This window comes from Apteryx mantelli, chromosome 22 (genome assembly GCF_036417845.1).
Source record: "Apteryx mantelli isolate bAptMan1 chromosome 22, bAptMan1.hap1, whole genome shotgun sequence".
In the NCBI taxonomy this organism is placed as follows: Eukaryota; Metazoa; Chordata; class Aves; order Apterygiformes; family Apterygidae; genus Apteryx; species Apteryx mantelli.
Genome location: NC_089999.1, coordinates 13,254,542 through 13,268,392, shown reverse-complemented (window position 1 = coordinate 13,268,392; position 13,851 = coordinate 13,254,542). Strand labels below are relative to the sequence as shown.

The window sequence follows — 13,851 nt, the reverse complement described above, 5'->3', positions numbered from 1 at the left end:
TGCTTTGTTTTCCTTGTGGTAAACGCTGCGCAAAATAGAATACATAGTTTGTATCTTTCTGTCTACATTACGTTTTCTTGCTGTGTTACCCAAAGTATTATGGCTGATTGCGTGAACCTAGGTGGTCAAGTGCGTCTGCTGTTGAGAATGACAGAAATGTCCACAGGTCCATTTAAATCCATTGTAAAAATAATGGGAAATAAGAAACTATATTAAAACAGCGTGCTCGATAGTAGTCAACTAGCCTATGTATTTTAAACAACCAGAGTCGAAGGATTGCATTGTGTAGAAGGCGTATTCGGTCATTTTAGAGCATACCTTCAGCTGGTTATAATTGTTCTTTAGCCCCAAAGTAGTATATTGGTCTTACGGACTACTTACTTTATCATGCCCCTCTTAAAAATAGGACAGTTTCATCCTTTTATTTATTTTTTTTAAGGTGTCTGTTTATTGTGTAATTCTCTTGAGACACCTGGAATTAAAAAGTCTCCTTTAAAAGAAAGTTACTTCAGATACTGCTCCTATCAATATATAGTAATTCAAGTTCCGTAATTTTCTATAGTGCTTCAGTTTTGTCTAAGAACTTACTGTGACAACTTTCTTTTTCAGTGTTGAGAATCAGTTGCTTTAGCTTGATATGTGTAGATATACCTTTTCTTTATTTCTAGACTACTTTTCAGAGATTGAAAAAAAATTTGTTGTTTGAATAAAGCAATTCATGGGGGATTACGCATGTGGATTTGTGGCTAATCTAGGCAATTGCATAGCTAAATTTTGGAGCGAGGTCTGTGATGGATCCTAGCCGCACATACAGAATACCGTGTTAAAGAAGCTTGCTTTGCTGCTTTTGTTTAAGTAGCTCTTCTTTCAGTCTCCTCTAATTAGCTGCCGTTTTTTGTTGTTTTTTTTTTCATCGGAGGCTTATAAATAAATCAGGAGTTCTGTAGAAGGGGATAAATATTTAATAGTCTGGCCTTTATTTGCTTCCAACAAGCAATGGTACCTTGCAGTGCTTGTTTAGATGACATTACATTTGCTAATTTGGAAGAATTCTTGTTTCCGTGACCAGATTCCCCACGGATAAGGGAAAACATGAAACTGAGAATGCCTTTTGATACTTGTGAGCTTTTAAAAGTTAAATTTTAATGTTTTGTAATTCTGAAGAAACAAATAATTGTGTGGGTTTTTTGATGCCTAAAATTGTTGCACTTGTGGGTCTGACTTATGTCAAAAACTCCACACATCTGAAATTACACCCGTTTTAAGAGGATATGTTACCAAGGTGGCACTCTTTGCTGACAGGTGGCAGAAGAACTATTTCCATAGGTGAAATCCAATGCAGGCAGGATCCAGTTAATTGGCTGGACTTCAGCCCTTGAATGGAGAAAACCACCTTTCTGACCAAGATGGGGGTCATGGGTCCATCTAGGATTTTTAAAGTCAGCTGTTTGTCTTCATGATATTAATACTTGTATGCTAAGAAGTGGGTTAAAATGACCAAATTGAACACCCATCAGTTCAGTATATTTTGGTCGCAGTTTAGACTGTTTGATCTGAATCCCATCCAGATAGTCCCAGCACTTGTTTTGAGGTCAGATAGTGTGCATCTACCTAGTGTTTCGAATACGGAAACTAAAAATTGTGGTGGTGATTAAGAATGATAAGACCTGGGCCTGCTGGAACACAGAAGTGTGTGTTAGTTATGGAAGGAGAAATTAGTGTGTATCCTGGTGGTTAGGGCAAAAGAAAAAGCTAAGGTATTAAAAAGATTCCAAGTTAGAGGATGAAATGGAGAATAATGTAGGTGGTTTTGGTGACCATGTAACCTGCTGTCTGTATTATAGGTAGTTACAATTAAATTATGCATTTATCCACAAGCTGAATTCCTTATTTTATCTTGGTACTCTTATTACACCACTCTTTTATATTTATAAATCAGGATGTCTTTCTGAATTTACTGAAGGTTTTTAGAAACTGTCTGCAGTCATTTATGATACCATTTTCTCCTTTGCCTTTTTGGCAGTTTCTTTTAAATCCACCCTTGTGCTGAGGGATATTGAATATCTATAAATATGTTTCTTTGCATAGTATTTTGATGTAATAGCTGGCTGGGACATAGAAACATACGTCAGCAGTAATTTACCAGATGAGAACTTCATTCAAAGTGTTGCTTGCAAATGAGACTTCTAAACTAGGTCTTTTTTCCTGTTTGGCAGCACAGCACATGCTTTCATTTCAAAGTGAGGGCTAGTAATTGCCATTATAATTTCAGTTGAATTTTTAGCAGATCTTCCTTCAGGTGTCCTAGCCCTTGATACTTTCATGAATATATTTTTTTCCATTTTCTGCTATTTTTCTTCTAATTAGATGTAATTGACAAAATATAAAAGACGTTATTTTGTGATACTTGTTGTTAGTTAGTTGGATAGTTTATTTGTCTGCAGAAAAACTGTTTCTAAGCAGCTGAGAACTATTTCCTGATGCAGTTGATGATCCTGCTGAATCAGATGCCTCCAGCAGGAGATGCTTATTCATTCTGCAGTTCTTGAAGGCCTAGCCCACGTTAATAAAGGTGCTGAAAACTCTTTGGTGGGTAATGTAGATGAGTCAAAACCACTTTAGTAGTATTACAGCAGGTGAAATATGTTTCTCCTTCGTTTTGCTGCCTGTGACAATATTGACAGTGCCAGTGCAACTCTTCCGTCATTTCGAAGGATCTCCCCTGAGGATCCCTGGGAGGGATGGCTTTTTCCATAACGTAGGGATGTTCTGTTCTGTGAAATCTGCAGTAGCAGGTGCATATGCTGACCAAAAGGTGGGAGAGTTTGGTGGTGGTGTTGACATGCAAGTCAAGGTAGCTTTTTAATTCATTTTTGTAGAGAAGTTGCATTAAAATTACAGACTCTCATGTACCTTTTTTCCATCCCCAGCTTCATGTTTCCTGTAGCAGGCGGTTTAGGCCCTCCTCAAGGTATGTATGAATTTCAGGTTCTGAGCGCTAAGTTCTTTCCTTTGTTTAGATACATTAAACAACTTAAAGTAATTTCTGTTCTGTGCTGATGCTCAGAAATGTGACTATTAGGTGACCTTCTTAGCTGTTTTTCGCTTCGATTCAGTATCTGTAAGCTGAGTCTTGCAACATTATTTGTAAAAATTTATATATAATGTTGAAGAAGCACTATTACCAGAATGCTAGATTAAAGATCTAGGAGCTAAAACTCCATTTTGAACCTGAATTTGCCTTTTAGATTTTTGTATTATTTTCAACGTGGTATTTAACCTCTTTATGCTTCATCTACCAGCTGTGTATGCCCATATTGTGTGGGTGTTGCAAGACCTGGTAAATATTTACAAAGCACAGCAAGACCCTGGGACAAGAGGTGCAACCTGTGTGGAAAATATTAATACAATAGGAGAGCCTCAGCCTTAAATTACCTTTGTTCTCATTCCTATTCCAGTGCTGTTTGTTTAATTAATGGGAAATGCAGAGAGAAATTGTAGGGGAGGGGAGAATTTTCTTAAAAAACGCCATTTCTCAGGGACTGATTTATGGATTACTCCCGAGTGTGTCATGTCCCTTCTGGAGTGCTTTTACCTATGATGTTAAGTTATGCACCGTTATAATTGTCTCAGAGTGCTGGTAACACATCTGTATTTTCTGTTAGTATGTGTCTCCCAAGATAGCAAAATGTGAGATATGAAAATACTGAAACATAATCTGTTTGGCTTTATTCAGTGAATTAACACATTCCAGCTTGATTTGTCTAATTCTGTTTAAGTTTAGCTTTTACTGATAAAACTTTAATCATTCTAATACGGATAGTGGTCTAACTAATCTATCCAGCCAGCTTAGAATGTGGGAGTTTGACTGTGAAAACGATACGAGTTTATCTCCCATTGACTTATCTTCAAAAGCTACTAGTTTATAAGTTCCCCTTCCAAGAGAAATGGGGAATTATCAGTGCCTGTCACCCTGGCCAATTAAATCTTGTTATGGTTGGAAATGACCCTTCTGAAATAAGATGGGAAGAAACCCACAGAGAATCTGTAGGATGGTGGAGGGATTCATCAACTTAGTTGCTGGGGAAGCCCCTTAACATTTCTTCCATTAGACTGGCCAGCGCCTAACCTAAGGAAATTCTGTGGCTGCCTGCAGTGTTGTATGTTTTTTATTTATTTATTTTATTTATGAAACCAGAATGAGTTATGAAACCAGCCAGACTGAGAGGTTTTTCCTTTCCTTTGCTATACTGGCTTAATAGGAAAACAAAAACAAAAGACAAGCTTTAACACTAACAGGGAGCTTACCTTGTTTAATATTTTGTCGTAGGGATGATTCCTATGCAACAGCAAGGGTTTCCAATGGTTTCTGTCATGCAGTCCAATATGCCAGGCATGATGGGCATGAATTACGGTTCTCAGATGCCTCCAGGACCCATGACCATGCAGGTGTGTGACTCTTGTGTTTGTGGATTGAAATGGGTGCTTTGATGTTTGTTCGAAAGGTGACAGCCAGCCTCGTAGCCCTCTCAACTGCGGTGCAATAACGGGGGAGAACCTGGCTTGAAACTGAAACATGGGTATTAGTGGGTATAAATTGAGGCAGGGCATCAGATTTGATAGTATTCTCTTTGAATATATTTCTGATATTTAAAGAATTCTCTAAGCTTCATTGGGATCTGAATAGAGAGAGTGTGGGAGTTTGGCGCATATTACTTGCTGTTGTAGAATAAAGAGAAATGAGGGTGTAGTGCAAGGACAATATCAGTTACCTCTAAAGCAACTTGGATGTTATAGTCCAGTCAAAGATAATAGAACCTGACCTTTCATTTTTTATATGTGTTATTACATCAAGGTCTGGTAACAGAAGGGTGGTCCCTCAACGGCAACAGAAACAAAAATGTTAGTAAGATGTTGAAAAGCTATTAGATGCCACCTACTCTAAAGTATGGTTAGTAATACTATCGAACTGTTAAGTAGCTATTGCAATTCAAAACTCCCACAATATACTTCTGTCTTTTTACTTTTGCTTCATGCTTTCTCTTTTTTCGCTTTGCTTTTCTATTAATTACATTCCTGCTCTTAAGGTGGTATATTGTGTAGTATTTTAAATGAGACGTTTATAAGCTGATAAGACGTCACTATGTACACAATTTGATTGATCATGGCCAATTTACCTCATTTCATTTTATCCATTTGTAATGCCTCTGCTGGTGGTAATAGAACTATGTTTTGTAAATGTAGGTGGCAATTCATAAACTTAAAATAAAGAAAAATCCTTTGTTCCAAGGAGCAAAGAATATCTTAAATGTGCTATATTTTTTTCACTTGATCAGTTTTCCCATTTATCCTGCTTCCTGTGTTTCATTGTCATTTTTTTCTTGCTTAAAGCAACTTTCTGTCTTTAACTCTTCTGTAGCTAATTGCTATATATATCAGCAAACCTTTCTAATACAGATGCAATTTATACAGGCAAGTGTCCTCTTTTCTGTTGTCTTATACAATCTCCCTCTCTTGGACCCCTAGATAAGCTATGCTTGCAAAATGGCCAGACCAGATTTTGCCAGCATCCATTGTTGGTTAGGAGAGTGCATCTCCTGGATGGAATTTAAAAATATTACACAATCCCTTAGAATAGGGGAAAAAGGGAAAAAAGACCCAAAGCATAGTACTGAAGAGGGTTTAGGTTGGGATATCTGTAACATTCCCACTCTTGAGGTAGGTTACATGGATCTGAATTCCTGGGTTTTTTTTTTTTTTTTTTTTGTATTTGTCCAGAAGAGCAGCCTGCCTTTTAAATTCCTTTAAGAATTGTGATTCTGTATTGAGAGGGAAGAGTGCCATCTACTGAATGACCGATGCTTTTTTTTCCTCTTAACAGCCAGTCTGTGGTCAGAGGCTTCTCATCCAATTACACCTAATGCTCTAAATTTTATGAGATCTAGCTAGTTCACAATTTGGCATGGTGTAATTTCCGGTGGTTTGGCTTTTTGTATTGGAGTTGTATTATTGATTTTTGTTCTAGGGTGGCATGCCTTTAGGGCCAATGCAAGCAACTGGAATGCCTTTCATGGGACAGGCTCCTTTCTTAGGAATGCGTCCAGCAGCCCCACAGTATACCCCTGACATGCAGAAACAGTTTGCAGAAGAACAACAGTAAGTGACACTTAATTTACTCTTGGCAAATTCTCCTTTTTTTCATGGGAGAGGCATAGGCTGGAGGTGTAGTCCACACAGTAAAATTATTATTGATAGTTTCTCTAGAAAGAAGTGCAGTTAGGACTATAAAATATTGTGAAGATCACTCCTTTGCATTTGAAGGCAGTCTATGAAGTTAGTAGTGCCTGTCTTCTTACTATTCAGCGAAAAGTGGAAGTATGTACACCAAGCCACCTGAATTTGAGAAAGGAGAAATGGAAAAATCAAGAAGAAGCTTGACATGAAAATTATAATGAAAAAATACTTTCTTTAGCTTTTTCATCATTTTGCTTTAGAAAGAGATTTGAGCACCAGCAGAAATTCTTAGAAGAAGAACGAAAACGACGCCAGTTTGAAGAGCAGAAACAAAAGCTGAGACTCTTGAGCAGTGTGAAACCTAAGGTATGTCCTAAATAACTGGGTGGTGGGTTTTTTTTTGTTTTTTTTTTTAACTTGGCTTTTAATGGGATTGTCTCATTTGACAAGCAGATAAGTGGGAAATTTATAATGCCTCGTATAAATTTGAGGCATCAAATTAGATCTTGGAAAGCATCTGGAATATTCAGTCCTTTACACACTTACACACTTTTGGTGTAATGTAAACAAAGTCTGGTGTTGAAAATGAAATCAGCTTTTCAAAAATAAACTTACCTGGTGTGTAAGATTTGGGAACAGATGGAGTTTCCAGAATAGATTGTTTGGTGGCTTGTTCATTAACTTTATTAAGTTTTGGACAGTTCCAGTGAGCTCAGAAGTTCTCATCTGCAAGAATACAAATAGCTGAGTAATGTTTATACATTGTTCTAATACACAAACTGTATGTCTGAAGACTGAGAAACGCCGTCACTCTGTGGTCTGCAAAATAATCTCGCTTTCTAAATAGCAGAGTTCTTGTTCATATGCTTCAGAAAAGCGTTGCTGGAGAAAGAAGGTTTTAATCTAACAGCAGGCATTGCTAATTTTTTTTGCTAAACAAGCATGGCTGTTGAAAAAAAACTGAGTTGTACTGTCAGTTTTTCAAATGTTCTGTCATGTCTCAGACAGGTGAAAAAAGCCGAGACGATGCACTGGAAGCCATTAAAGGAAATTTAGATGGTTTTTCTAGAGATGCTAAAATGCACCCAACACCAGCATCGCATCCAAAAAAGCCAGGTTTGTCATCTTCCAATTCAGAACTCTGATGTTTGGTTCCTTCTGCTGAGAATTTTGATTCCGAGAAGCACCTTTATATGGTGTATTTTCTGCATTGTAGAATGAAATGTCATCCTAGCTGCTGTTTGCTTTCTCAGGTTATGACAGTGAAATATTAGATTTTGGCTTTCATTAGAAGACTCTGTATCTTTAGAAGAAAGCTTAATGTGATGTGCTTAATGTGAAGTCTCATGTAAATTGATAATGAATGTTAAGCCCACCGTTAGTAACTTCCTTTATACGCTTTGATTCTAAATGTTATAATTGAGTTTGTTTTTTTTCCTAGACAAACAATTAATTAATGTTTTGCTGAGTGCTTTTGAAGCTGAGAAGTGCTATATAAGTGCTAAGTATTATCAAAATGTTGTATAATGACTTCAGTGTACTCTAATAGCTTATGTTTATACCATTACCTGGGCATGGTCAAACTGAAGCCATTTGTATTCTCTTTTCTCAGTAATAACTACCTTTGTAACAATTACTACTAAAGATTTCCTTTGAATTGTAGTTGTATAGCTTGTTTTGTGTCTAGCCTGAAATGAAGCTTGTCTAGACAAGCTTTTTCCCAGCTAAATCTTCATCTGTTCTGTGGGTTTGCTTTTAAATAATTCCGAGGTCACGAGTGTTTTTCTGATGATTTTTCCGTTGCCGATTGACTTGCGCATCCCATGTCAGCTTTGTTAAGATGGGTAACTATGGGAAGGGGATCCATCAGAAAACTGTCTAATTGAATATAAACTTATTTTGGATCTTATGATATATTGTTGAATTTCTGAGGATAAAATGCTTCTTTGAGGGAGAACACCCCTGCTGCCCCCCCACCCCCCAGTTATGTCCACTTGAGAATATTACCCTTTGATTTGTTTTGACCCAGTTTGTTTAAAACAAATGGAATACTTTCATAGCCAGTGTTAAGAATCAAGTTTCAATCCAAGTGTTTACTTCATAAAAAATCTGGGAAAGAAGATGCATGGTGGGAAGTGACTGCTCAGTTTTACCTCATGTATTTCTGTTATGCTAACAAGGGTAACTATTCTCATCTCTTTGTCAAATAATGTATCCACTGCTGTTTCTCCTCACCCATTTGCTGTGCATACCTAATATTTATCATTTTTCCCTACCTTTCTACCTAAGAGCCTTTTTCCCTCATCACTTTGCATTGTGTGTTCATTCCATTTTACAGATCATCCCACATCATCCCATTCCGCTGTATCTGTTTCCCACTCTGCTTTTCTTGATGATGAAGAATTTAGTGACTTTATACAAGGGCCTGTTGAAATCCCCAAACTGGTGCCTCAACCCACCTCTCAGCCTTTTCAGCCTTTCCGTTCTGCTACTGAGGCTGGGCAACTGCTTTCAGAAAAGGCTATGGTCCAGCCTCTCCCTTCAGCCCAGACTCCAGTGTTATCCATCCTGCATGGTACTATTGGGCAGGTTCCTTATTTTCCTACCTCTGCATCTTCACCCAGTATCCATAAAACAGGTAACTCAAAATATCTTTTATTAAATGCCGCCTTCTGTCATAGAGATGCACAGAGTCATTACCTCTCTTATTGTTATTCACTCTGGTTGAAAAAAGTAATACATAGGCAATTAAGTAGAAACCTGCTGATCCATGGGGAAAAGCGATTAAGTTCCTCTCCTCCTTCCCTTAGAACTTTACTGCCAGAGCAAGTCATGTGTCAATCCAAAGGTTGTTAAATATACATATTGCTGATGTTAAGAGAATTAAGTCTTCTCCCTCTTCTACTACCTTTTTTTTTTTTTTAAAGTGTGCAGTACAAAAAGATATCATTGAGCTGGTGGTATAAAAATACATTTATTATGCTACTGTGGAGCATTTATGCGCTTATGTATTTAATGAATTTCCTCTCCTACTTGCTGCTTTTTTGTGTTTGTTTTTTTTTACTTTGTTGTATGGTATATCGGGGCAGAATCAGGCCCTAAAAGTGTTTGAACAGGGTGGTACTATTGCTCTGAACTGGGACAGATACTGATCTTGATAATTCATCAGTGGTACCAGTAATACTTCTCCTTTAGAAGTGTAGAATTACAGTCTGGGTGGTTAATAACAAATATAAACACTTCCTCCTGCTGTTTATTCAGGCTCTTCCTTGGAGGAGAAAGTCTTAGATAATGGCTTAAATGAATCTGAACAAGACCAAACCAAACTTAAAACAACCGAAGTTGGGCACAAAGCCTCAGCTGCAAGCCAAGTTCATCCCAGTCTAACCATCAATGACTGGGGTGGTATAGGTGGACATGAAAGTGGTACCACTACTGCAGAGGTGCTCAAGGCTTCAGAACAAAACATAGCAGTTGAAGAGTGTGGTGAGCAAATGAAACATATGACAGAATTTAAATCTAATAAAATGCTGCTTGAATGCTAACACTTTATACACTAATTCTGAGGCCAATGCTGCATAATTTTGCTCTGAATGCCTGCTTGAATAATATGTCAATGCCTCTTGCTCCTTGCTGAAAGTAACAACTATGATTTTGCTCTGAACTCTTTCCACATGAATTTACTGCTGTAATCACTTTAACATGTTTGTTTAATCAGGTCTGCTTCTGTTTTAAAATATTCTGTCCTCTTTCTTGGAAAAAAAATTGTGCTCTCTAAAGATTTTATTATTATTATTTATTTATTTAAGGAAATTTGCTACTAAAGATGGTCAATATCATGGTGGATTTTCATCTTGAACTTTGAGGGGTAAACTCTTGTTAGGTTAAAGCCCTTGGGTAGACGCTATTAGATTCCTAGACAATTTGCCTCTCATATGTGTTTTGTCTAAAGTTGTCTGCATTTTAGAAATCAAAATTTCAAAAGCTGGACCAGATGGAGTAAGTCAAACTTTAAACAAGCTTTAGTTCCAGTTTGCATTTTATTAAAGTTGACAGTTGAATGTTTGGTTCTTCACTACTTATTTCAGTCAAAACAGACCCACGTTACCTGTTGCACCTTGATTAGTGCTCCTATATTGGACTTGAGGATTACATGAAACTTGAGCTCCAGTGTATTCAAGAATAAATACAAGCCCTTTGTGTAATCTCACTTCACTGGAGGGTGAGATGAAATGGAGAAGGGAGACAATTTCTTGTGCACAGATAAATGAATTAGGCGCTTTCTCAAGCAGTTCTTTCCTAGAAGTTCAGTAACTTTTTATTAATAATCTTATGTGTTCCACTCTGGCTGCTGGTATATGTTGCTTTCAAGTGTTACCTTGTCCAAAAAACAAAACAAACAAACAAAAAAACTCATTGGATGAAATTAAATGGTTTGAATAGGCATTTTTTTAATAAGTGGAGGGCCTTTATAATAAATGATAAATTGATAAAAGTGACTTAACTTAAAAGAATACACAGCATGAAATAGGAGTCATTCATTTATTCATAGTTCAGTCAGTGCAAAATAATTGCATTGTTCATTTTGCACAAATCCAATATAATCTGATGCCTGTTTAAAAAAAAAAAAAAAGAAGAAGAGGTGGGGGACAAATGACCCTGGCTTGAGATGAGAGGCAGCCTGCAGAAGATGATGGTGTTGGAGGTGATTATGTAGTACAATACTTTAGAATAATTCCCGATGTTAAGGGGGCTCTGAGGGATGAGCTCAAATCCTTTGTGAGGAACAGAAGTTTGGTAGATAAGTGATAACGGCAGAGAAAAGGGAATACTGAAAAATGGCAAACCTTCAGCCGTCTTGATGTTATCAAAGTTTTGAGCAAGATTCTCCTATGTATCAGCTAGATCAACTATATGAATTCCTTTTCACTTTTGCTATTATTTCATTTTAAGGAGTTGAGCTATATCAGATATTCGGGGGGGGGAGAGCAAGAAGTGGTAGTATGCAGAAGTGTCTTGGGAAGAGTGGTTAAAGCTGAAGAAGAATAATCAGATTGGAGGAAGCAGCAAATGTCTTTTGCTTGGCTGGTGAAATGGAAGGAAATGCTTGTATTAAAATGTGCTTGGAGCTATGGGATGATTAGAAATTAGACTGTAGTCAGGAGAGAATTGATGCGGAAGATGAGGAGATGAAAGGACATTGGGAAAGAATGAGTGAATCCTTAAATAATGAAGAGTTTGTCAGAGCTTCATCTGAGGTAAGGAAAAAAATCAGTTTGAGGAGAGCTAGATCAGGGAGTAAAACTGTGAGACTGAGGGGAAGAGTGAACACACTGGAGAAGTAAATATTCAATTCACAGGGACTAAAGTGTGACAGATCGCATTATCATACTCTGCAGTAGCGAAGACGGCAATGATGTCTTCTGGACCTGAAGACTAGGAGCAGTGAGGCAACGGATACATATTTGTGAACAGGGGAAAGATCTGTTGCAGAGGTTCGGGCTGTTTGTGGATTTCCCTGAGCAGGATTATCGGTGGAGTGTTATAAATGTTTCTTAGGCTTCTGTTTTGGTAGGTGTGCGTTATTTGTTCTACAAGTGGCCCTAATAGCAAACTATTGATGGGAAGACTGAATTTGATATGGCACAGAACTGCTGTATGAAATTTTAAGAGACAATGAGACTTGAGCCTCTATTCAACCAGCAATTTGGCCAATGAGGAGCTCCTTATTTCATTGTGTGTATATAGTTGTATTCTTGCTGTTACTCCCAATCATTCTAGTTATTATGTTGAAATATATATTGACTGTAGTAGCTGTTTTTCCTCTCTGGGCACAGTGACTCCTATCCGAAATCTTTGCCTGAAATGCTGAATGATACTGACAAACTGATCTAGTCTCAAGATCTTTATACTCTGAATCTGTATGTCCTAATACAATTGTCTCTTTCTTTTTCTTATTAAATTGTACACATTTAGGAGTTGGAGTGTTCCCTTCACAGGACCCAATTCAGCAGATGATGCCTCCTTGGATTTACAATGATAGTTTGGTCCCAGGTAAGTAAATAAATAAATAAATAAAAAGGGGGGGGCACAAAATGCCGAATAAAACCTAAAACAAAATAATTCTATGAAAATACATTTTTGATGAAAAAGTACAAAACAATACACTAAATATTATTGATATTTTATCTAATTAATTGTTCAACTATAATAAAACTTTCCAGTTACTGTGGCTTATGGTAATTAGAAAATAGTTTTACTTTTATTCTAGAATCATGACCACTTAGCCAGAAGAGTAAATGTTTGTAATGTAAATGTATGCGTGCACATGTGTATAATACATGTTTAGCAGCTGTGTGGCTGAAAGAATAAGTTTCCTCCTCCCCCCCCCACCCTTCCCACCCCCATGGATGTTTGCTGTCCTTGATTTTCCTTTGGAATTAAAAGGATGAGTGATTGATTTTTAACGCTGGAAGATTATCTTACAACGTTTTAGTTTACCAGCCTATAATCTCTGCTGTTATGCAATTACTGCTGTTGAGTGTGACTAGAAATGTTATGTTCTACCAAGTGAGCAATATAAAGTGTGAATGCATATGTACGCCCATTGCCATTTACTGATGTGTTTTTCTTCAGTCACCAGCTGAAGCCTGTATTTTTGATACATTTGAAATTCACGGTGGCTTTATCTGCATTTGAAGAAATCGGGAGTTTCTTCAAGCACATTAAATGTTTAATCTAGAGTTTGTAATGACAGCAGATTATGCTAGTAGAAGTTGCTATTGCTGATAATACTGCTTTCATGGGTAGTTTGATTTCTGGTAGCTCTTTAATTAAGCAGACTCATTTCTTAAGGTTATTTTGCTTTATATATGCAAATAACAGTAAATAGAAAATGAAATGTTGTACTAGATATTGATTACACTGAATTCTAAATACATAAAGCTGCTATAACTATCTTTTTATAAGAATTATCCTAAAAATTCATTAAAGAAACGTGTTTTTAAATATAGAGCACTAATAGCATTCTGTATAAAGTATTTCTTCTTTGTGTAAACTTGTATGTAAAGACCATCAAATAATGCATTTAGATGAAACATGAATATTGAATATGATGCCAGAATGCTGATGCCTTTTTGAATGCTATTAATTTTATATACTAAATGTTAAGAGTTTGAGTCAAAATAGAAAAGCCATCTTAAATTCACTTGAAAACTGAAATTGTCACTATGTAATACTGGCTCCCTCTTAACAGAGTTGTATAAGAAAATTTTAGAAACCACGATGACTCCTACTGGAATAGATACTGCTAAACTCTATCCCATACTGATGTCGTCTGGATTGCCCAGAGAGACTCTTGGACAAATATGGGCTTTAGCCAACCGTACCACACCTGGGAAGCTTACAAAAGAAGAGCTTTACGCTGTCCTGGCTATGATAGCAGTAACTCAGGTACAACTAAGGCTTTGGAGACTAATGCAGAAAGGTAGCTCACTTAACTTCTCTGCCTGTTGCGGGTCAGCACAAGTGGCTAGTATACCACACTTCTAGTAAAATACTAGTTCTGTTGGAGTCCAGAAGAGAAACTCTCATTATAACTTCAATGAAACTGTAATT

General features: G+C 37.0%; 1 protein-coding gene across 4 annotated transcripts in view; it reads left to right on the top strand.

The window, feature by feature from the left end:
* SYNRG (synergin gamma) overlaps positions 1 to 13,851 on the top strand; it is a 46,746-nt gene that overhangs the window by 4,555 nt on the left and 28,340 nt on the right. For all 4 annotated transcript variants that reach the window (XM_067309733.1, XM_067309731.1, XM_067309732.1 and 1 more), the window contains 9 exons: positions 2,931 to 2,971; positions 4,331 to 4,449; positions 6,026 to 6,156; positions 6,495 to 6,600; positions 7,239 to 7,350; positions 8,573 to 8,872; positions 9,496 to 9,720; positions 12,211 to 12,288; positions 13,490 to 13,686. In XM_067309733.1, coding sequence (XP_067165834.1) covers positions 2,935 to 2,971; positions 4,331 to 4,449; positions 6,026 to 6,156; positions 6,495 to 6,600; positions 7,239 to 7,350; positions 8,573 to 8,872; positions 9,496 to 9,720; positions 12,211 to 12,288; positions 13,490 to 13,686 — 1,305 coding nt within the window. In that variant the 5' untranslated portion in view covers positions 2,931 to 2,934. The remainder of the gene's footprint in view (positions 1 to 2,930; positions 2,972 to 4,330; positions 4,450 to 6,025; positions 6,157 to 6,494; positions 6,601 to 7,238; positions 7,351 to 8,572; positions 8,873 to 9,495; positions 9,721 to 12,210; positions 12,289 to 13,489; positions 13,687 to 13,851) is intronic.